At 42.9% G+C, this 25,044-nt stretch overlaps 2 protein-coding genes across 3 annotated transcripts; one reads left to right on the plus strand and one right to left on the minus strand.

Annotated features, from left to right (window-relative positions):
• Positions 1 to 1,246: 1,246 nt before the first annotated feature.
• On the minus strand, positions 1,247 to 17,116 carry LOC129857809 (uncharacterized). Its single transcript, XM_055926403.1, has 2 exons — positions 9,944 to 17,116; positions 1,247 to 9,127 (listed from the first exon to the last, which is right to left on the minus strand). Exons 1-2 carry the CDS (start codon positions 9,960 to 9,962, stop codon positions 7,614 to 7,616), a joined length of 1,533 nt encoding a protein of 510 aa, XP_055782378.1. The 5' UTR covers positions 9,963 to 17,116; the 3' UTR covers positions 1,247 to 7,613.
• Positions 17,117 to 17,154: 38 nt separating this feature from the next.
• Positions 17,155 to 21,710, plus strand: LOC129857810 (alpha-N-acetylgalactosaminidase-like). Of its 2 annotated transcripts, XM_055926405.1 has the most exons (10): positions 17,155 to 17,289; positions 17,702 to 17,858; positions 18,269 to 18,409; positions 18,706 to 18,917; positions 19,116 to 19,210; positions 19,838 to 19,999; positions 20,387 to 20,584; positions 20,826 to 20,966; positions 21,160 to 21,395; positions 21,525 to 21,710. In XM_055926405.1, the coding sequence occupies exons 2-9, from the start codon at positions 17,704 to 17,706 to the stop codon at positions 21,382 to 21,384; spliced, it is 1,329 nt and encodes a 442-aa protein (XP_055782380.1). In that variant the 5' UTR covers positions 17,155 to 17,289; positions 17,702 to 17,703; the 3' UTR covers positions 21,385 to 21,395; positions 21,525 to 21,710. The 2 variants fall into 2 exon arrangements, with proteins under 2 accessions (XP_055782380.1, XP_055782379.1); XM_055926404.1 differs by having other exon boundaries at positions 21,160 to 21,710.
• Positions 21,711 to 25,044: the final 3,334 nt, after the last annotated feature.

Genomic DNA, 25,044 nt, shown 5'->3' on the forward strand with positions numbered 1-25,044 from the left:
AATTTTTTCACTAACCTTCTCAAACTTCTTCAGATGACAGTCCTATAACATCATATTACACAATACATATAGAGTTTGTTCGAAAATGTGCATATTTAGCAGCACAAATCGTGGTTATACAATGAGAATAGTAGCCAAGCTGCCAACAATATGTCGGGAGAAATCTTGGGAGAGGCACCTATTCTAATCAGTAACTAATCCTAAACTTGACTAAAAAATACAGGTTGGACAGCAAATGAAAGATACATTAGTTCTTAATGCAATCGCTGTGTTAGATTTTTAAAATTTACGTTACTACGACATACAGCGTGCGTTAAAGCGAGACCGCACCGAAATTAATGGCGGAATATGCGTTTTACATTTTTCAACAGAACAACGAATTAACATCATAAATAGTTCTTACTTTTTGATGAACTCCCATCAGAATCTTGGGCAAGTTGTCCTTTGTCCAAAAGAATCGTTGCTCGGTTGTAGAATGTAGTCTTCAACGTTGGAATTAGCAGTAAACATTAGCCATGTGGCAAAGACGTGTCCAACTCACTATAACGCAGCACTAATAAATATCCGAAAATCGCAATATACTGATATAAACTGATATAACTCGGTTTAAAATAACAACATTATGATGTCTTTAACACCTATATCGAATAAAAACAGAGCCGGATATATCTAAGGGCTATAACGGGAGCTTTCTAGAACGACTTCCAGAGGTCCTTTTTGCGTCAGCGCGAAGATAAGAAAGGAAGGACCCCACATTGCCAGCCCATTTATAAGCTCTCAGATCTGCCTAGCGACACCATTTCAATTCTCACTATTCGCTGACATCCAGGGGAAGGCGTATGCAGTGCATCTCAACCAATAGAAGACAGGCAAATTAATAAACCGACCTCAGAACAGCTTGCAGAATTCAGCATTCTCACATCCTCATAGGAGTTCTGTTTTACTCACAGATATAATTCAAACGGTTTTAGAAACTAGAGAGTGTTTTCTATCCAATAGTAATAATAATATGCATATTGTACGAGCAAGAATTGAGTACGAAGCAGTTTAATTTGGGAACGAAATTATTACAAAGTGCAAACAGCACCCCCTATTGAGAAAAGGCTAAGCCAGTATTCAGACACGGCAAGGACATCAGGGTTGGCGGAGTGTGCTAAAGCAGTGAGTAAAACAAACTTAGTGTAACGCTCGTCCTCCTCCTCGTCTGAGGATGAGCAAGGATCGGACCAATATGCAGTGTGGGTTGAATAGATAATTATTTATTAAAGAAAGACGAACACGAAGAACACTTGACAAAATAACAAAACGACGTGAACAGACCTGTACTTGAGAACATTAAACAAGAACGCACGAACAGGAACGTACACACGAACGAACGAACGAACAAAACAGTCCCATTTGGCACAAACACTGACACAGGAACAATCACCCACAAACAAACAGTGAGAACAGTCTACCTTAATATGGTTCTCAATCAGAGGAAACGTAAAACACCTGCCCCTGATTGAGAACCATATCAGGCTAATTGAAAATGAACCCAACATAGAAACACATAACATAGAATGCCCACCCAGCTCACGTCCTGACCAACCAAAGACAAAACAAAGGAAATAAGGTCAGGAACGTGACACTTAGGGAGGAGGCATCTGATGTTAACATGCATGAAACCAAGGCTTTTTCGGTTACAGAAGTCAACAAATGAGAGTGCCTGGGGACATGCAGGGCCTGGATTAACCTCCATATCACCCGAGGAACAGAGGAGGGAGTAGGATGAGGGTACGGCTAAAGGCTATCAAAACTGGTTGTCTAGTGCGTTGGGGACAGAGAATAAAAGGAGCAGATTTCTAGTTGTGGTAGAATAGATTCAGTGCATAATGTACAGACAGGGGTATGGTGGGGTGAGGGTACAGTGAAGGTAAACCCAGGCACTGAGTGATGATAAGAGAGGTTGTATCTCTGGACGCGCTAGTTATGCTGGGTGCGGTCACCGCATGTGTGGGAGGTGGACAAAGGAGGTATCTGAGGCATGTTGAGTGGGACTAGGGGCTCCGCAGTAAACTAAAACAATGATAACTATCCTAAACAACAGTATACAAGGCATATTGACATTTGAGAGAGACAAAGCGAGGCCTAAAGCAATCACAGGTGTTGATTGGGAGAGCTAGCTAAGACAACAACGGGTAAGACAACAACAGCTAATCAGCTAAGACAACAACAACAGGTAAAATGGCGATGAATGGGCAGAGAAGGTTGGTTAACTACATACAGGGCCTGAGTTCGAGGCTGGGGCCAACAGATAAACAAAAAAATAAACAAAATGGAGTACCGTGATTAATGAACAGTCCAGCAGGCATCAGCTACATAGCCAAGTAATCATACGGTCCAGTGAACAGCAATAGATGGAACAGGGAAGCCGCAGGGTAGTTGTTACTACGCTAGCACGCGGGAGACACAGCGTTTAAAGTTAGCAGGCCGGGGTTAGTAGAAGCGTCTGTTCCGATGTCCGGCAATGGCCGGTTGAGGGCACAGCAGATGGAATTCCGTCGGCAGACCAGTCGTGGTGGTACGGCGGGGCGCCGTGTCGACAAAGGGTTCAGGCCAGATGGCGAAAGGGGTATTGTAGTTGTAGTAATTTAGCTTGTTAGCCGGGAGATGCGCCTGGCTCGCGGCTAACTGGTGCTAGCTTTGGGGCAAGGGTGTTAGCCACTATAGCCACTCCGTAGCAGCTAACTAGCAGCGATGATCCGATGCAAAGGTCCAGAGCTTATGGCAAGGATCCGGTGGAGTAGTGGATTCTAGCCGTGTTGGGGTAGAGTCCAGGAGGCATCAGCTGTGTAGCCGAGTGATCACTGAGTAGGCCGGGAGGTGGGCCTGGCTCAGGGCTAGCTTCGAGGCTGGGTCACTCGGTGACAGCTAGCTAGCTGTGTTGATCAGGAATATAGGTCCAGGGCTTACGGCAGGAATCCGGCGTTGTAGTGGAGAAAACAGTCCGATACTGGTAAGCTGGCAAGTATTATCCAGGCTTTAAAAAACGTCTGGTGTCTGTGCGGAAGGTTTCTTACGTGCTGTTCCTGATTTTTCCGTAGTGTATTTTTGTGTTGTTTTAGTGATTCACCATAGTCAAGGCGTAGACTCAGGTTTTCTGGGTCTCTATGTTTTTGGTTAAATAGGTTTCTTAATTTCATTCTTAGGTTTTTGCATTATTCATCAAACCATTTGTCATTGTTTTTAATTTTCTTAGGTTGTCTCCTTGACATTTTTTTATGTGATAGGAAAGCTGAAATGTTAAATATACTGTTTAGACGTTCTACAGCCAGGTTTACACCTTTACTATTACAGTGAAATGTTTTGTCCAGGAAGTTTTCTAAAAGGGATTGATTTTGTTCTTGCCTAATAGTTTTTTGGTAGGTTTCTACACTACTTTCCTTCCATCTATAGCATTAATATTGAGCAGTTCCTTTTGCTTTGATGCCTCATGATAGAGTATTGCTCTGTTCAATTAGACTGTGATTTTGCTGCAATGGGGGTTTCAGTGGGCTGACTGTGAATGCTCTGAGAGACTCTGGTTTGAGGTCAGTGATAAAGTAATCTACAGTACTACTGCCAAGGAATGAGCTGTAGATGTACCTACCAATGGAGACTCCTTGAAGCCTACTATTGACTATGTACAGACCCAGCATGCGACAGAGCTGCAGGAGTTGTGACCCGTTTTTGTTGGTTGTTTTGTCATAGTTGTGTCTATGGGGGGCATATTTGGGAGGGAATACTGTCACCTCCAGGGAGGTATTTGTCCCCGTGTGCTGAGAGTGTCAGGTTCTTGTCCAGTTCTGGCATTTAGGTCACCACAGACTAGTACATCTCCCAATTAAGTTGTCATTGTTAAAGTATGATGATTCTATTGGGGGGATATAGGTAGCACACATGAGGACATTTGTCTCTGTTGAGATAATTTCCTTATTAATTTTGAGCTGGAAGTAAAATGTTCTTGTTTGGACTAATTCAATAGTGGGTTAGGTCTGCTCTATACCAAATTAGCATACTCCCTTGAGTCTCTTCCCTGTTTCACACCTGGTAGTTTGGTGGATGGGACTACCAGCTCTTTGTAACCGAGAGGGCAACCAGTGGGTCCGTCTCCTCTATACCATGTTTCTTGTAGAGTGACAATGTCTGTATTGTCCTAATGTGTCCTGATTGCAGGTTCATGGGACATAATCACAGTGTACCAGTCCCCTCTGTCCAGCCTGGAGACACTGTGCAAATTCTCTGTAGAGCCTCACAAGACATTGGCAATGATATGGAGGTGCACCAGTTTAAACCTGGACAGGCACCCAAAACTCTTTTTATGATGGTAACCAGAGGTATTTATGCTCACCCGGGTCAGTTTGGTGGCTCCTATACTGGAGCTCACACCACCTTCACTATCAGTGGAGGTTAAGCAGAGGACGAAGTTAGTATTACTGTCAACACAGTGAAACATTTCCATCCACACAGTGAAATACAGCTGTACATAAACCTCAGATCACCGTTCTCATAAGAGAATGTTGGCGAGCTCCAGTGCACAGTTTAGCTTCATTGAAAAACTGTTCCATGCTTGTAACCTCGGTTTACACTAGACTCTACATTCGGTCAAAACAGCCTTTCTCGTATGTGTTAGAGGTCATATGGACATTTGGGATCTACATTTCCTCATTGAAAACATGTTGTTTCTGGATATTTTGCTTCCATCAATAATGACATATCTACTGTACATGGACAACCTCTCAGACTCCTTATGCAGGAGCTATAAAGTCCCATGTTACCTGGGACATGATACAGCTGATCCTGGAATAAAGGCTGTTGTGATTTTTTAAATTTACATTAATGGATATTGAATTGAGAAATGGGACCAGGCTAGGAATCACTGTGATGACATGATCAGTATGGGATGATTCCTGGTGCCAAATCTTTCAACTGTAATGAGCTATTTGTGTACACAAATATACATCCACTGGATTGATCAGTAAGATAAGGATTCATGTTTGAAATTGTAATGTTATTGAGTAAAACTATTTGAAAACAAATCCTTAACTCCCACTGTAAGATTGTTCATAGTTTATAACAAATCAATAGAAATATAATCTCTCTCACTGAAAAGAGTTGTAAAAAATGATGATAAACAATTGAATAGTTACATTAAATGATGGATAATTTGTATGATACTGTCGTGGTTGATATTTGTTTTGAAATTCTACCAACTAGTGCCATTCATGGTCCAGTGATTTTAGTGGAGAGAGGTTTTTGAACCTCCTCATCTGTTTAAATCACTGTGGTACATGTTTGGGCAAACGACCAAACGGACCGTTAAGAGTAAGTTGCAAATATTTATACAATGTTTCTAATCAATAAACTATATTGTTTATAGACATTTCTGTTATTATTGTAAGTGGAACCATCATGGTGTAATTGTGAACAGATATTTTACTGTAACAAACAACTATTTTCATAAAAAACAAGGGCTTGTTATTCTTTCAGAGACATTTTCATTTTGATATTGGCCTCTCTATGCTGCTGAATTGGAATGGATCCATCAAAACACTGCAGTTGTGTACGCTGTTTAATGATTTTCTTTATTCAATCAATTTCATAAATCTAATGTTTTGGTAACACTTTATTTCATCCTATCATATTATAAATTTCATGAAGCCTTCATAAATGCTTATAAATGCTTTAAAAATGATAATAAATGTTCTAAATTATTATGGAATGGGAGGCTTAGAATGCTTATAAAATGTTTACACATCTATTCATGATAGTTATTATAATAAAGTGTTACCAATATTTTTCTTAATTATATTGTATTTTACAAATGTACAAAATATGTTATTATGTAAATCAAGAATAGATGTATTCATATTGTCTATCTGCATTTATACATATTTCAATCTGTTTATGCTGGAGGCTATGGAAATACTAAAGGAGAGGGGGGGGGGGGTGTTCTACTAAGGTATAAGGTAACATATGGAATTGTTTTAAGATGGTCATACCATGGATCATTTAGCTATTTGATATTGAATTTTAGGACCCCTGTAGGTATCAACATTTTAAATGTTTGATAAAATATAGAATTTGGCCTTTACTACTATAGCCCATAGAAATGCATAGAATGGCAAAACAAAAAAATTATAATAAGGAATAAGGTTTTGAAGTGTCTGTCCAATATCTAGAAGATATAAGAAAGCTCAGGAAATATATATATTTTTGGACACATATTTAACTATTTAAATAATATAAATACTATTTTTAACTATATTTAAGTCCCGGGTTCCCTCCCGACGAGTTCTGTGACACTAGTGGGGGTCGTAGAGCAAAATGGAGAACACCATCGTGTTCGTGGGAGTCTCCCCATTCCAAAGAGTGGTTAAAGCGTTCGGATGCTACAAATGTTTTCATGAGAAGACTGATTTTCGGGAGGTCTCCTGGTCTGACAAACAGCGCTGTACTGTAGCTCTGCCACTTTCCACCGCAGATGAGGAAGGCCAGCACAGGCGGATGCGGTGGATTGAGATGCAGCCCATGCAGAAACATATCTCTTGATTAAACAGATTTTTGATGGGGATTTTGTATTATGTTCATTAATCGACTCTTAAGGATTAAACACTTGCTAGTTTGATTTTCAGGTTGTATAATATCTAACCTTTTTAATTCCAAGAGAATTGTTTTAAATATGTTTTTAATTACCATAATGTAGTATACTACCAGATGCTGATGCTTTGCATTTCCATTTATTCATGAATATATTTTCCACAGGTCATGCCACAGCCGCCGCTCAGGTCAGTGTCCCAACTGGTAAGGGCCTGACCAGAACTCGTGGTCAGATCAGGCTGCTGTGTCTGATCAACAACTTCTACCCTGATCAGGTCACTGTGAGTTGGACAATGGATGGGAAGGGTGTCTCCGGAGACCAACAGGACAGCCAGTCTATACGTATTCCTGATGGGACTTACAGCACAAGCAGCACTCTTACTTTACCCCACTCTACCTGGGAGTCTGGAGAGAAGTACGTCTGCCAGGTCCAGCATTGAGCCAGAGGGAACCCATCACTGGAACCCTTCTGAGGAACCAGTGTGTGACGGAGGAGTTGCATCTTTATCTCTGTACTTTCATGAAGTATAGACATTCAGCTGGTGTTTTCCCTTCTGCTTTTCAATAGACTGGTTCTGTTACTGTAGCGATACGTGCATTCGATTACTTTGACAACAACTAACAATGTTTCACTTCAGTAGGCTATTTGAGAAGTGTAATTACTTTTTCATCTTAAAAATGACATTTATTAAGAGGCATTTCTCTATTTTCACTTACATTCAATTAAAACGTTAACACATTAATTAATCATTACAATCAAGGATGAAATTAAGTGGTGTACAATTGTTAAACGTTATCGTTTTTGCTTGACAAGAAGCATTTGATAAAAAATAAAAAATAAATGCCTGAGCGTGACTTTTTGATAGGTTGTTTGATTAGCTTATCGAGACAAGTGGGTATGCTGGCATGAAACAGGTTATACTGCATTGCTCATGATTGCGACATGCCACAAAGCCACAAAACCATATCTCATTCTCCTGTTTGATGCTCTGTCAAAAAAGATCGGTCATAGAAAAGATATAAGCCACCGGCATCTGCAATCCAATGTTGACAAAGTGCCACTTACCCATCGCCAACGCTCCTAAAACCATCCCTGCTGTAGTCCCTAGCGTACCTGCCCATGTGGACCACCCCACTGCCACTGATGCTGTGGCCCCAACAGACACCCCTGCTGCCCCTACCACCCCTAACAGTGCCCCTGAGGTCCCTCCCGCTCCCAGCACTACAGGGGAAGAGACCCTCACTACTATCAGAATGACCACTGCCAACCCAGCTGATCCTACGATAACCTTCCCCTTATCTTCCCCCCTGCCCAAAGGGCCTCCTATGGTAGCCCCTAAGCCTAGCTGATATAGCTTTGACACAAAAAATCCTGCGCCCAAGGCCTCTAGAGAAGATCTGTGGTTCATCTGGGTGCTAATGTTCCCTCTTGATATATCCTGACCAACCCTGCGCATTTTGATAGATTCCGACACCACTTCCTGATGTGCGTGCACAGTGAGCACCGCTATGGCAAACGTGGCAAACATTCCCATGCACCCTGCGAACATCCAGAAGTAAAAATTTGATGATTTCATGAACATGAAGGACATGAACAGGACCAAAGCTAAAAGGACCACAAACACAAACCGGTAGTCCCCGAATCCAAACACCCCAAATCCTGCTGTGACCATGGCGGTCATAGTCATGGGTATACCTGAAAATGCCAGGAAATCCATGTATTTCACTACCACTTTGTTGATCTGCTCTTGAATGGTCCTTTGCTCATTTACCTCCTCCGTCCATTCTCTCCTCTTTCTCCCCATCTCATTTCTCTCTCTGCGCTGTGCCTCCCAGTTTGCTCTATGCTCCAGGCCCTCTGTCCTCTGTCCTTCCTTGTCCAATGTGACAATCATCTGCTCAATCTCCACTGTCACTCTGTCTCTCTTCTTCACCTCCCTCGCCTCCATCTCTCTTAGCTCTCTCTCCCTGGCCTCCAGAGAGCTCTGTCCCAGGCGGACACAGGACTCTCCTTGTCTCCATATGAACTTGAGAAGGAAGTGCAAAGCAGGTTTGAGCAGGGTGAATATGCTCAGTGCCAAGAGAAGTCCCACCAACCCTGAGCCCTCCACGACTGCCTCAATGATGACTCCAAGTGTTGCTCCACTGGCTGTGGTCCCGAAAGCGCCAGCCAGTCCAACTGCGATCCACACAACCACAGATTCTGCCTGGGATGCTCCACCACCACTGCTCCTGGCACCCAGCAATACGGAAGCCATAGCCACTGCGAATATGACTCCAGCCACCACTGAAGTCATGACTGTGGTTAGTGCCGTTGCTCCCAGGAGGGTACCCAGTCCCAAGGGCCCCACAGTCTGGACTCCGTCAGACACATGCTTAAGCAGGGCCCCTGAGGTCATCACTGACATAGCCTCATTCACTGGCTCCTCAGTGGCCCCCAGCACACAGCCTCCCACCACTCCCAGGACAAAGCCCAGAACTGCTTCCAACATGGGGCTCCTGGCCTCTGAAACAAAGCAGGAAAAGGGAGGGTCACTGACAAAAACACTGGATGTGGTATAACAGCTTTGTGGTATAGTTTCTATATATTGCCTGAAGATGTGTAATAAGTAAATATTGATGAAAAAGTAAGTAAGTAAAGAGATCCAATCATCCCTGATATTTAATTGTTAAGTGGTTGGCAAATTGAGTACATTAATCATATTCTTCTATTGTACTTACAGTATTGACAGTATTTATACTGTAGGCCTATGTATTTGTATTGTACCACGCAACTGAATGAAACCCCCATTTGTCACTTCAACCGTGAAGTGCCTGTAGCAAGTGACTGTCACCAGACTTGCTGATCGGGTTTAACCAGCAGAGCTGCCATGCATGGTGCCATGATATGTACTGTATATGGTGTTCACATTGCTCACATGGTTCCAACACTTACAATACTAGGATTTAGCTAATGCTCAAGCACTTTACTGGATATACTGTATATGTCCCAATGACTTCTCTCTGAAGCAGCAAAGTTGTTCTCCAATACTTGTTTGCTATAAGATGTCATAAAATAAGTGCATAGTCAACATTATTCACAGTGTGCTGTCTGCACATGTATGTCAATACAAAACAAGAGTTTCCATCTCCTTGATAAATAGAATCATTTACATATTGCGAGGTGCAGTACTTAATGGCAAACACGTCAATTCAAAACCACCTATCAAACTATTTGCCTCATATGAAAAGGTTGTTGCACACTACCTTATACAGCATAGGGAAATCATTCACCACCCCCATTATATGAAATGAAATGTTCAGGAAAATGCAGGTGACTTACTCAGCCTTGATGGAACCATGATGATACAGGAAGCTCAGTGTACAGTAGATGAGTTCCCTCTTCTTCCAGCGATTACAGTGCAGCCTCTCCTCCAGCCCTTTGTCTCAGGTGAGACTCTAGCTCTGTCTGTGTGTAATACAGGTGAAGTACTCCTCTGCTCCCTATTTGAGAGGCTGACTAGAACAGGATATACCCATTAACTGTTCCACGAATTCTCCCATCATTCTGTTCATACTAATCTCCAGGATCTCTACTACATCAAATGACTATCAACACTCACAAGAGCATCGCTGTTCTTCCTTTGTCTGGCATCTGCCATGACTCCTCCCTGCCCCTGTCCTGTCATTCATCCACACCCTACTGGTGTGTGAAGGTAAAATGAGATAAAGATATAGTAGTAATGTATTAATCTTTATTCATCAATTGCTTTCTTTCATAAGTGTAATAGAGTTCAAGTGCCTGTGCAGTTGTCTAAATGGGTTTGAATAAAAGAAGGCAGCTCAAATGACAACATATTTGTCATTGTATAAGTACACTTTGACGAATTAGACTCAGAAATAGTTTTTGAGGGAGCATGATCAGAGTGACATCCAGTGACATCCAATACGAATGGTTGTAAACAGTATATTTCCAGTCCAGCCAGCTGACCCCAGTTCAGTTGTTAGTAGTTCTGCTGCTCCCAGCACCATAGCCCCTAATGCCGCTAAAGCCAAGGCAGCTGAACTATGTTCTCCTCATCCAAGCAAACGCTAGTATTGGCAAGGCTAGCGTTCGCACCAGAGCTGTATCTACTTTGCTCAATGTCACTGTTAGGTCTCCCAAAATGGTGCCAATCACTGACCCAAAAACTGCCAGCCCAAGTCCCATCTATGAATGTTGTTTCCCATACGACCATAACAACTGCTTCTAGAGACACCCCCGATGCCCCAGCCATGCCCTATCGCCTATCGCTCTTCCAGTAATAAGGTATGAGTCTCCTTCATGGCCGACCAGTGACATATCCACCTGTATGTTGTTGAGCACCACAACCTTCATAAGAGATAAACTCACCCAGCCAGCTGTCTGCCTCCATGGAAGTAACTGAAACTGCCCCCAGAACAGAGCCAACCACCCTAACTAGCATCACTGCAGTATTAACCCTTGTGTCATGGATGTTTCAAACTGAGGGTGACTGCCTTCCTCAGCACTCAGTCCGAACAGGAATACTGCCAAACCGACAAACTGTCCACACAGGGCTCAATTCCCTGCAACTGTACTTGGTTTCCCCAAGATAATCTCTGCCAAAAAGGTCAGATGACCAGCTATAGGTAACAGAAAAATGCCTGCTAAAGGAATGGAAGGCAGGACACCCCCAGCAGACCTTGTAAACACTACCAGCCAAACTCCTATACGCATAGTCATGAATGCCACAGCCTTGAATAACAGCAACAGTCCAATCTGAGTAGTTGTCGTTGGCCTCTTTATTTGCCGTCTCAAGGGTAATAAGGAGAAGCTGAGAATCAGTCCCATGACACAAAGCCCCTTTGGTCCCACTTTCATCAAAGTAGATTCTAGTACTGCTCCCCTATTCTGGATCCCATTGCCATTTACCAGACCAGTTAAACCCATCTCTACAGCTGATCCGACTCTTGTTCTCATGACCAGTAACATAGCTCCAGCTCCAAAGATAATGCCACATGAGATGGATAAAAAGACAGTCCAAGTACTAGGAAGCCCAACAGTGCAACCAGTCCAGAAAATTGCCATGCAATCATCACTTCCACAGTCTTCATGGCTTTTGCTGCTGCCATGATCAGAGCATAAGTACCTAGGCCTGTGCTCAGCCCGATGTGATACTACCTCTGTATTGATAGAAGCAACATAAGTGCAACATAAGTATCAGCAATATGTGGCTAAAGCCTCTCTCTCTCTCTCTCAAACACACACACAGTCAATGACAATCACAGTTTTTTCATACCTGAATTAAAATTTGTAAGAAAAGCAAATTAAGCCTTACCCATCTATGGCCGTCTGTAAGAAGATACAGACAGTTACTGACAACCTGTAAAAAAAAACAGGCCTACAGCAAGGACAAAGTGCTGTTCTCAATTGATTCCAGTTGGCTAGACAGTGGGGAGACAGTACGGACTTCATCAGAGTGCAACGCATGCTGAATGCGGAACAAGAGAGCGCTCAGTTTGCTGTTTTGAATGTTTCTGAAAAGATTTTTCCTTGAAAAAACTACTATCTTTCCCAGGACACTGCCAAACCATAAAGTCTGAAGAGCTGGTGCTTGGCAAAGCAGCTAGCCTAGCTGCTAGCTAGCAAGCTAGCCAGGTTTCCTTGTCAGTTTGAACACAACCCGCTACCGTGGATAGTCCCAGACTTGTAGCTGTTGAATCTCTGCTGTTTGTTGCTGTTTCCATTGGCCCTGCGAGCTGTGCTGGCTGGTATTGCGTGGAGTACCAGTGTTAGTCTACGTTACTACCACCATGCCGCCCAAAGTTAAAGAAGGTTGGAGTAACGGAGGGGACAGTGTTTCGCTATCACAGGTGAGTGATCTTTTAAATCAACAAAAATATGTCTACAAACAATTGTCACAGCAACAGGAAAATAGCTGACACGTGTTGCTCACCCTTGTTTCCCCCTAACTGGAGACCAGCCCATTTTGTGTTTATTTATTTTGAGTTTGCAGGGATCTTTATTCTACATCTACTATCTTTATTGGCATACATTATTTTAGCCTTTGCTTTCCTTGGTGTTCTGTGCCATTCTTTTGTGTGTCTCCTAATTATAGTGTCCTCCCATTTGGCTGGTCTCCATGGGGATCGGCATACCCCTAATTTACACACCTGAGCCTAATGCCCTTAAGGAGCCATGTTCCCTGTACAAAAAGGTGCTCCCAGCTCACTTCAGCCCTTCTTCTGATGTTGAGAACATCCATTATTACCGAGACTGCTGCCATGCCACCGCTAGACGACCGCAACAGAGCCATGCTGTCACCTAGAGGGGCGATGGAGGACAGAGCCCAGACGGTCTTTCCTGAACTGAGTGAATGAAGATTAAGTTCTACAGAGAGAATGCTGGCCTCTCACCCCTGCTCTGGTCTTTGTGCCAGTGGCGAGGCAGCATGTACCAATGACAGAGTGATGCGACGGGCAATCTACCCCCTAAAAAAAATATACAAGTGGACACCCAATGGATGGACAATGCACAGTGGTGGTGCTCATTTTTGTTCTACCTTAGCAGCAGCCAGGATTTAATCATAGGACTGAGTGTTTGTGTGGGCCGTTTGTTTGCTGAACTTTTGTAAACCCCTGAGGCCTCAAGTAAAGGGTATCTAAACTCTTATTAAACATTGTCTGTGTGTTGACCTGGGATCGAACTTATCTTTGTTCAAATACTGCTGGGCTCAACTAACAAAATAATGGATGATCTGACCAGATAGGTCCAAGACCTAAGAACAGTTCAGAGTTCTCCCAGGTAGAGGTGCATGTCCTGAAAGAAACGTGCAGCAAGATGACATAAGCACTGTCTGTGAATTATTATTACAGATGACTGGGAAAACAGACTTGTCTAGAGGGACAACCCAGGAGGAGTAACACTGTTACCAGACTCTCCACAGGTCTGGAAAACCTGTAACCAGCCCAGGTGACAGACCCAGGCCAATAGTTGTCAGGTTCAAGGACAAGACGGTTGTTCTGGAGAGAGGCAAGAACTTGAGAGGAACCATCTTCCTCAATGAAGATGTGCAGAAAGAACTTATCCCAGCTATGAAAGTTGCCAGAGATCACGAGGACATTGCTTACATCTTCTACGAAAAGCTCATTGTCCACCCTCCCTCTCAAAAGCCTGGGAGGAGTGAGAGCCACACTTCTGGGTCAGTAGCTTCAGCACATCACACACACCAACTCACACAAGTCCCTGATTGACTGACTCTATAAGCTAAAGAATGTTTATTTTTGGGTGAGCTACCTAAGGGCTAAGAATAGCCCATATTAATATATGTAGCTTTAAAAATAAGGTTCATGAAATCGATAACTTGCTAACATCGGATAACATTCACACAATGGCCATCTCTGAAACTTACTTAGATAATTCCTTTTATATAGCAGTAGCAATACAAGGACATAACATCTACAGGAATTCTTATGGGGGAGGTCTTGCTGTATATGTTAAGATACATATTCCTGTAAAGCTTAGAGGACCTTATGTTGAAGTGTTGTGGTTGCAAGTTCACCTGCCTCATCTAAAGCCTTTTGTTTTGGGGTGCTGCTATAGGCTGCCAAGTGCTAAGTCAGTATTTGGATCAGTTCCCATTGGCTGTAGTGACCATAACCTTGTGGCAATAACAAGAAAAGCCAAAGGGTGGGCCTAACGTAGTTTATAAGAGATCATACAAAATGTTTTCTCATGACTCTTTTGTTGAAGATGTAAATCATTAATGTTGGTCTAATGTGTATGAGGAAGGGAATCCAGATGCAGCACTGGGGGTATTTGTAAGCCAAGATAAATGACATAAAGAAATGGAAAAATACTTTGGACTACCTTAAATGATATCAAGGGCAGAAAACCCAATTTAAGCTCCAATGTTCATTGAAGTTGATGGTTCATTTATAACCAAACCTTCTGATATTGCCAATTATTTCAATGACTTTCAATAGTAAAGCAGAAAAACTCAAGTGAAATGACAACATTGAAAAGTGAACCCTTATAATGAAAGGGAAGGATTGCTGTTTTAAATTTGGTCAAGTCCATGTGGGAGAGGTGGTAGGCTATTGTTATCATGAATAACAATAAGCCACCAGGAATAGACAACCTTGATGGGAAACTATTGAGAATGGTAGCAGACTGTATTGCCCCCTCCCCCATTTGCTGTATCTTTAACCAAAGCCAAAATGAGTGTGTTTGTTCACAGTTGTGGAAGGAAGCTAAACTAATCCCACTGCCTAAAAGCTGCCCAATCAGTTTGCTGCCTGTTCTTAGTAAACTGATGAAGATAATTGTATTATCAACTGGAGTACAAAATCGAAAAGCCCCAACAGTATTATTTTTGGCTTTTATAAAACAAAAAAGGAAAGTAATGTGTGGCTGCAGCCTGATGTCCCAGTCATCCATCCCTCTGGAGCAAGATGGAAAGGAAAGAGAGATCCATCATGAATCCAGTACATCAAGGGAGTTTAATTCTACTATTAATGAATCATTCACTAGTATTATAATTTGATAGTCAGTAATGGAGTTAATCGGTTCCTCTCTGTCCTCACCGCTCTCGTTTTCCTTTGACTTAAACTTTCTGGCCAATGTTAGCAGGGCTCAAGACTAACCTTTTTCATCACCATCCCAATTGTATTTTTTTTTTAATGCTAGGATGGGTCTACTCTAGGACTTATAGGTCATTCATAGTGATTTAATGTTAATTATCCTACATTATAGTTGTCACACATAACTGGCGTTTAGCCGATATTTATTTAATTAAAAGTCTGTTTGGCTATATTTTCTGTTGCCTCCCTCATGTCAGCATCGGTGTGGACATGAGGCTGTAGCCAATACACAACCTAGGCTGCACTTACATTTAGGCTAATTATTTATGTACACTAAATTTATGCTAAATATAATTCCAATGTTGTATTTTAGAGGCATTTTTGGGGGGAAATTTCTGGCTCAGTTGGCAGCCCATTTAGGCCTATCTATTTCAGTAGTAATCTACTCTTATCTTTTTAAAACTTCTTCGGGATCGGTGTCCCATCCACGGGACGGTTGAGCTAACATAGGCTAATGCGATTAGCATGAGGTTGTAAGTAACAAGAACATTTCCCAGGACATAGACATATCTGATATTGGCAGAAAGCTTAACCCTTGTTGTCTTAATGGTCAAAAATGACCCGCCACTTTGTTTAACATTAGAGAGAAGCCCATAAATGATGCACACAAAATGAGGTGGAAACTAAGCTGCACTTCCTAACCTCCTGCCAAATGTATGACCATATCAGAGACCCATATTTCCCTCAGATTACACAGACCCACAAAGAATTTGAACTCCCAAATGTATTGGGTGAAATACCACAGTTTGCCATCACAGCAGCAAGATTTGTGACCTGTTGCCACAAGAAAAGGGCAACCAGTGAAGAAAAAACACCATTATAAATACAACACATATTTACAGTATGTTTATTTATTTTCCCTTTTGTACTGTAACTATTTGCACATCGTTATAACTGTGCATAGCCATACTATGACATTTGAAATGGCTCTATTCTTCTGATACTTTTGTTAGTGTAATGTTTACTGTTAATATTTTATTGTTTATTTCACTTTTATTTTATCTACTGTATTTCACTTGCTTTGGCAATGTACAAAATGTGTTTCCCATGCCAATAAAGCCTTTTGAATTATATGGTGTGATTAGAATCACTCATGTTTCAGTCATGATCATTTGATATGTGGCATTACATGACCAGACTGGACACGTCGCGTGCGCTAGCGTTGCAAAGTAAATGTAGAAATCCATGTTATTCAATTATTGCACCAACGAGCTTCTGCGTTGCCAAGGCCTAAAATAGAAGTTATTCCTATTTCTGACGCAGATCGCACTGCGAGTCCTGCCTCTCCCATCTCCTCATTGGTTTATAGAAGCAGGTACCCACGTGCCATCTCCTCATTGCTTATACCCACGTGGGTGATTGAAAGATGAACTGTTTTGCCGGTCGTTGTGGTAATACTATGAAAGTTTAGATGCCAATCACCATATAAGTTCAAAGATGAAAAAGCCTGGAAGGAGGAGAGATGACTAGAAAAGATTCGGTTTACCGTTTTATGTGTAGATCAATTGTCGGAGTAGAGGACCTTGTGCATTTCAGGTAAAATAACAACTCAATGTTTATAGCCCAGGACAAATTAACTAGCAACAGCAAGCTAGCTAAATATGACAAATTAGCTAACATGCGCAAGCTAGCTAGCTAAATTGCCATACATGTTTAATGCTTTTCGACCTGTCCCCAAATTAATGCAATTGGTTCAGAGTTTGTTTTGATATTTTAACCTGCGCGTTGTGATCGCGTTTGGTGTGGGGGGACAAAATACCTTTATGCACGATGGTGCTTGCGCGCAGCCGATTTGGGTTCCGTGTTAGAAGCTGTGCACAAAATGTGTGTGAAGCAGTATTCTCGTTCAATTGCAATGTGCTGCTAAACTAGTAGCCAGCAATCCCTCCCCCTCTGGTGGCAATGTGACAGAGATAAGTCACATGACCCAGGCTCTGTGTACAGGAAATAGAGACCAACAAGAGAAAATAGAAGGAAAGTAGCTACAGTGAGGAATTTGCACCAATAAAGTGGGTTTACTGACTGCAAAAGTTAAACGTTGAGCAGGTATAGTACCCGAATTTAGTTTTGTAATATAATTTGTAATACAACATTATTGAATTAGGACTTATTTCCTTTTACTGCTTCAATGTTGGTGATCCGGTTCTTGATTGACCATAATTCAATTATTGGGAACTATGCAGAAATCTGTTATTATGGTATGTAATAAACAACCCATGTGCAGACTCAGGGCAAAGTGCTTTCTGGCTAAACAGTTTTTTCACTTTCCCAGTTAACCAACATCAGTATTGTAGACACCACAAATATGATCCGTGCATCAAATCTGGGTGGTGCTTTCAGATGATCTTTGCTGAGCAACACAATTTGTTGTTTGTTTTGCAGATTTTTTCCTACAACCTAAATATAAACATATAGGACAAACCTTACATTTGCTTTGCATATCACTATTTCTCCTCAGAGATGAAGCTGTTGCCAGTGATTTTTCTACTGGCATTAACCTCAGCTACCTCTGCTTTGGACAATGGTTTGATGAGGACCCCACCCATGGGATGGATGTCTTGGGAGCGTTTTCGCTGTAACATCGACTGTGAGAATGATCCCAAGAACTGCATCAGGTACATAATGGTAGACATATTTATGTTTTACAGACTGACTCTGCAGTCACTCCTATTGTAGAGCTATTAACCTCATCCCCAGGCTAATTGCAACCACATATCAGTTAGCTTCCCTGTATACAGATTAAGATTAGTCTTGGACTAATAAGCACTTTCAATCGAGAATCTCTTTTGAATGTCATTTTTTGTCTATAACTAGGCTTAATCTGTGTCCGATAAACTGGCCAATAGAGTATAACTCGACAGATAGTGACCAAGCTGGTGGATGAGACTATTGAGGTGTATATAGGCCTGGTTTACTTGTAGATTAATTTTCTTCTCATAGTGACTCTGATATTAATAGGATGCTGAACATTTTACATCAAATAATATAATTGCATGAATATGAATATATGAATATCTCCCTACAGTGAGAATCTCTTCAGAGACATGGCAGACAGACTGGCTGAGGATGGGTGGAAAGAGATGGGATATGATCATGTCATGATAGATGACTGTTGGTCCTCCATGCTCCGGGATAAAGATGGACGGCTGCAGCCTGACCCACAAAGGTTAGCCTCTGTCTCACCCTTCTCCTAACTCTCTCCATCTTTGACTTTCTTCCTTATTTCCTGGCCTTCTACCTCTTCCTTACCCTCTCCATTTTTGCCATTCCTTCTCTTCTTCCCATTCAACCTTAATTAAAGACTGTAAATCTAGTGTACTAAAACTGTGCTGCTTGTAATGAATACCTTAACATGGGCTTATAAAGGATATTGACTTGAGCTTGTCTTATCTACTACAACATTATAAAAGGACAGTATTAGGTATGAGACCCAAGACTTCACTGCCATCTCTCTAACCCCAGGTTCCCTGGGGGCATTGCCAAGCTGGCGAGGTACCTCCATGACCGCGGACTGAAGCTGGGCATCTATGGGGACCTGGGCACACACACCTGTGGTGGGTACCCTGGCACCACGCTTGACAAGATTGATACTGATGCCCAGACGTTCGCTAGTTGGGGTGTGGACTTCTTGAAGTTGGATGGCTGTTACTCCAATGAAGAGGAGCAACAGAAGGGTGAGTGAATCTTGAGGGTGAACTGTAACTGTACATTGGGAGTTACTATATAGAGTGTATCAGCATTGGTGGTCCTTTGGGTAGACTGGCATGGTAGTATCTAAAGAGATGGGTGCAAGAGAGGGTAGAGGGAAATAGACTCAGAGGGGGGATAGTGTGGATTTCTATTGACACGTACTATGTTCTTCTGTCATACAGGTTACCCTCTCATGTCCAAGGCTTTGAATGCAACAGGCCGTCCAATTGGCTACTCCTGTAGTTGGCCAGCCTATCGCGGTGGACTCCCTCCCAGTGTATGTTTCATTATGCTACCGGTGACACAATAACAGAAATAAGGGACCACGTATGCCCCCTGGCGACAGGGGTTTGTGCCCTGGCTCGGCAGATTGTCTGTGCCCTTCCTCTCTGTCTCCCTAGCCTTTGCTTCCTACTATGCTGTCATGAAAATAATAAAATACAGAAGGATATCAACAACAAAAAATAAGGGTTAGTGAATAGCTATGTGTTGCAAAGATTTTTAGTTTTACAATAACAATTATGGCTTGGAGGAAAAGATAATGGATGACCCTTCTCTTTGAATAATGCTCCATTCATTGTCATATTTTCACTGATTCCGATTTCTCGCATGAGCTACTTTTGCATGGTTACAGGTATTCCTCAACAGCACTGCTGTAGTTAAATGAGAAACTGTTGCTCCTTCACGTTTGATCCATCACTCAGATCATTCTTGATCAGAGGTGTTTGATGATTGTGTTTTTTTTCCTGAAGAATCAGGATGTCTTCCAAAGACAGGCAGGCAACGGTATCAAATCTAATGTCTTTATAACATTTGTACCCTTTTGGAAACAAATCAAGGTGTATGTAAATACATTTTTATTGCTCACAAACACTCATACAGTCCATATCTTTTTTTTCTTCAGGTGAATTACACTCTGCTGGGGGAAATCTGTAACCTGTGGCGTAACTATGATGACATTCAGGACTCATGGGACAGTGTACAAGACATTACAGACTGGTTCTTTGACAACCAGGAGATACTGCAGCCTGAAGCCGGCCCTGGACGCTGGAACGATCCTGACATGGTCTGTCCACTGTCTTTCCTATGTCTGACCATTGTCTGTCCCTTACTTACACCAATCCCTCTGTCCTTCTTTCTGTGCTCTCCTCTCTGTTCATGTCTAATACTGTACTCTCCTCAGAATTGTATTGGTAGAGTTTTCACCCTATTTCACATTTACTTTGGTCTGAATCTTACATTTATTGAAGTCTGTATACATTACTTGCTGATAGTCGCGGTATTGCTAAGTGTCCACCTCTCTTGTCAATATTCACCTTGTTCCTGCATTTGGAAGGGACTAGGAGTCACTCTCGCTCACATTGTTTTATTTATTTAATATGTGTATTTGTTCCACCATCAGTATTGTTGTACAACTCATTAACCTTACATATTTATAATTTTTCTCTCCCAGCTGATCATAGGAAACTTTGGCCTCAGTGTGGACCAATCACGCTCTCAGATGGCTCTTTGGGCGATCATGGCTGCACCTCTTATTATGTCTAACAACCTTCGAACCCTAAGCAGTGAGGCCAGGGCCATCCTGCAAAACGGTGCCGCCATCGCCATCAACCAGGACCCGATGGGCGTCCAGGGAAGACGCTTGCTACAGGTGACCCTCAATGACAAAATTACACATTTGTTTATGATTCTGGCAATATGAAATTCACTTCATTCAGACAGTTGGTAGACAGGCCAGTGGGAGAACAGTAGGAAGGGGATTGAACCCTGGTCTCCAATTGGGAGTGGAGTATGTGACTGACAGGGGGCGTTACTGCTAGACCACGGTCTCGGCACGAAATTCACTGTTTACTCTCCTATTCTTTGTCTGTATGTCACTCTCTTTTTTTCAGGAGAGGAGTCATATTGAAGTGTACTGGCGGCCCCTCTCCCAGTCGGCCAGTGCTCTGGTGTTCCTCAGCCGTCGCCAGGACATGCCCTATCGCTACCACACCTCCCTGGCCAAGTTAAACTACACAGCAGGCAGCTACGAGGTGTGCTCCTCTTTCCTGGTTCCTTTCCTAGTTCTCTCCAACCACGTTGTAGTGCATGATGACTCTATTTCTTCCAGCGTATGATGACTGTATTTATTCCTGTTGAGGGAAGTGGAAGTTTGAGCTGTGAGCTGTGTTTTTGTAAGTGACACAGTATTGTACCTCTTCATTTGTACTCTTCTATATCTTTCAGGCGTATGACGTGTTCACTGGGGAAACATTGAGTGGACTGTCTGCCACCACAGAGTTCACCGTCTCCATCAACCCCTCAGGAGTCGTCATGTGGTACGTCTATCCCAAAATGCACTACGAGCATCCGCAGGATGATGGTAGATACCCTTACATGCGACAGAAATACAGGATGTCCTCCTCGCTCCGCTTCCACAAGCCGAGGGTTGTGCCTCCTAGTCTGCTCTGAGTGGACATGAAGTAAGCAAGCAGGAGGGCGAATCTGTTGTCCATCAATCCAGATCCAATCAAAGATATTTGAATCAGGAAGAAAATTTGAATTTTTTTGTGTTGTTGTGTTTTAACCCATATGTAATCTTGGCAACCCAGAACTTACATCGTGCGGCAGCTACTCGGTTAGGGTCTTGGAGTAGACGAAAGAGTAAAGATACTGGAACCAGTGGCGGAAACAGGTCGGCATCTTCATCACCGTCTCTGTCTGCAACAATTTCTGTTATGTTTGTCTGCCCACGAGAGATTAAACCATGTGTAATGTTTGAACATTTCTAAAAAGTCGATTTAGTTTTTTGTTGTGTGACTTTATTCTAACAGGAAGGAGCGGTTCATATCTTGCCTATGTTTTTATAAAAGGAGGGTGCCATAAGGTGCAGAATTGAGACTGCATAGAGTAAGATGATGAACGAACATGCCATTAAGACTTCAATGTTTGCACTTTCAGTCATGCAATAGTGTACAAGGTTTGGAGCCGTGTCAAAAGAGGACGTGTGTGCCCATAGCAGTCATTCCCCCTTTCCACCACTGAGTGGCAGTGTAGACAGAGGTCCACAACAACCATTAGTGGGTTCCCTTTACCCTTGAAACACCAGCATGGCTATATCACAGTAGATTAGGTTGCACAAGGAAATTAGATGTGCTCCAGATTAGGCCAGGCATGTTTATTTGGTGATGGGATAAACTGCTGGTGATGTCAGTATGGAGAGATGAGATTGCTTCCCAGTCAATGCCGGTCTGATAGGGCTTCTGGATAAGCGATACGGTGGGTCTTGTTGGTATAACCTCTAGGTAGGTATGCCTTATGTCAGTTCTGTGAAGGTGGCACACATGCACACACACATCTACCCGGTACAGCCAGAAGAGGATGGGCCACCCCTCTGAGATGGGTTTGATTAAACATGATCAAACCTGCACATCAAATCACATGCACATATGCACATGTTATACAAGGGACACATACATGTTATACCAAACCATCACACATCCTTACTCATCTCCAGTCCACATACAAAAATAATTTAGCCTGTTCCTCTCTCTTCCAAATGGTCCTCTTCTTTCCTTCCTCTGGCCTCCCTCTGTTTTGGCGTACGTGTAAGGAGGGAGCATCAAGGCTGGCAGGAGTCCTGACATCCTCTCCTGGTACAGAGCATCTCTGTCCACAGTGCTTTGTCTGTGTATTTCTGTGTATGTTATTTTCCATGTGCCCATACAGTAAGCAGAACAAAATGTTTCACTGTGGGTGCATGAGTGTGTCATGCCATGCCATGTTGTTATGTTCCATTCTGTCTATATGACACTGAAATTAGCAGGTTTATGTGTTGGCTGTGCTACACTGCAGTCCAGATCTCAGAGAAGGCCTTCAAACTGTCCTACATTATCACAGACGTTATCCAAAATTCTAGAGGCAAGCCGTGTTTTTGGGCAGTAATAAGCAATTTAACCACTTTACCCATACCCTAACTAAGCCTAAACCTAGCCGTAACCTTAATCCTAATTGTAACAGAATTCTTATGCCTCAATTTTAGCTAAATTCAGTAACTTCCAGGTCTGCAATAATGGTGAACGGGAGAGTTGGCAGGAGGAAGAGGCAAACTAGCCAACCAGAGCTCAGATCATAACATGTTGTGGCAAGTTTGTAGGTCTACTCTATGTTTTACCTCCATATTTTCCTCCATTTTCCCTCCATTCCTCCACAGAAATCTTCCTGAACTCTTATACTGTTCTCCATACATTACCACAGAAATCCTCCTGAACTCAGAAGAAAGTCACAACAGCCAGGTCACACAGCAGATGCCTCCCAGTAGGACAGCATCTCCCGGGCCGCTGTTCAGTATATGGCATCCACTGCCAGCCCCATCCGCAGCCCCACGCATCCCCAGTGCTCAGCCCGGTCTTTATTGTGTCGTAAAACAGGAGGCATGCGGTGCCCAGGTCTCATAGAGGATGTCACACAGGTGTTCCTATGCAGCCCTGTGATGTGGGCTCTATGGATGCTGCACATTGGGGATTCTGTGGGAAAAGGCTATGAGCAGTTCTCATATACAGTTATCAGCCTGTCACACAGTAGTATTAGATATTTGAGGGCATTGTGGAACTGAATTAAAACCACAAAGAAGAAATTTAAATTGCGTCATCCAGTGGTCACGTGGCCAATAAAATGGGCTCACGTACAAGAGACACATGCAACAATTACAGTGCTGCATTCAGAAGCTTTTGGATTCATAATTAGATCATGTGTTTTGCTGATATAGGATGGAAAGAGTGAGCATAATATGCGGTAGGGGACTTTGTGAACTGCTTTGTTTTGGTGAAATGGGCCGGTCCCTCCTGCTCCATCTATGACAGCGAACAGATGAAGGGGCCGATTGTCATTCTGTTGCGGAACCCATCGGAGCTTGGCAAGGGCAGCTGCTCCACAAACTCTGTGGTCGACTTTGACTTTGAGGTACCCATTGTATTTGGTGTCATCTGTTCATCTGAGTTCAATGTTTCCGAAATGCTGTATTGTAAATGTCATCAAGGGAAGCAATGATACACCATACACACATACACATGCTCAGCCATACACACACACACAAACACAAACACACACACACACACACACACACAATGACACTGGTGATGTTTGTCATGTGTCTGATTAGGGCCCATGTGGGAATCAAACCCCTCCGCACTCTTCCGATGTCCGGAATCTCGTCTCAGAAATCCAACACTTGCCCCATTGTTACACTGTCTCATTAGGCTAGTGTAGAGAGAGAGAGAGAATTGTGGCGAGCGAGACAGGCTGGTATTGAGAAATGTATCCCTGACTGTACTCACGTAGACACTCTCTCTTTCTTCCTCTGACTCTCTCTCCTCTCTATTTCTCTCTTACTCTTTCTCCCGCTTTCTCTCTCACTCCCTCCACCATGCTCACCTGCTGCATTGCTGTGAGGAGATGGCTTTATCCTGCCTCCCTCACACTGCTTCTTTTGAAGAAAAGCCTCTCTTTCTTTCCTCTGTCTGTTTCATCCTCAGGGAGCTGCAGGTGGATGAAATAGGCCATGCCCGTTAAGAGAGGAGTGGTCGAAAAGTGAGAATGACTGAAAGGGCTGGAGCAGCTCAGTCGCATCACAATAATGGCTGACATGGTGGAAAAGATATACAAAAATAGCCCGCTTTCCCAACCACCATTTTCTAGCCACAACACAGCACCTGATGTAAACACCCACATCATAGCACCTACAATCACAGACGAGTCATTTTGCACTTTTGAAATATAGCCTAGTCTTCCAAAGCAGCTGAGTCAGACTAAAAACCACATATATCATTTGAAGAGAGATGAGCCAGTCTAGTTGTCTCCTCACATCTCCACACCATCTTCTTCTCCGGCTGCTTCTTCCCGCAGATATCTGGCACCTCGGCGGTTCTCTGCCCTATTGTGGCGTCCTGGCCTGCTTTTATTTATGGCCTCTGAAGGGAAGTCATCTGTTCAAATAAACCTGGAGACTGTTCTGCAAATAGGATTCAGGTGTTTCTACAACTTTCTGCTTTTTGAATGGAATTCGTACAGGCTGCTAGGTTAACCTGCTGCTGTTTTAGCTGGAGTCACTGAAAAGGGGTGCGTGGGTGTGTG

Source organism: Salvelinus fontinalis, chromosome 6 (assembly GCF_029448725.1).
Source record: "Salvelinus fontinalis isolate EN_2023a chromosome 6, ASM2944872v1, whole genome shotgun sequence".
NCBI classification, from domain to species: domain Eukaryota; kingdom Metazoa; phylum Chordata; class Actinopteri; order Salmoniformes; family Salmonidae; genus Salvelinus; species Salvelinus fontinalis.

Bases quoted from the DNA above. Each gene is read 5' to 3' on its own strand.
- LOC129857810 (XM_055926404.1), top strand. From the start codon at position 17,704: ATGAAGCTGTTGCCAGTGATTTTTCTACTGGCATTAACCTCAGCTACC. The intron at 17,859-18,268 runs GTACATAATGGT...ATCTCCCTACAG, and splicing joins GATCCCAAGAACTGCATCAG to TGAGAATCTCTTCAGAGACA. The intron at 18,410-18,705 runs GTTAGCCTCTGT...CTCTAACCCCAG, and splicing joins CTGCAGCCTGACCCACAAAG to GTTCCCTGGGGGCATTGCCA.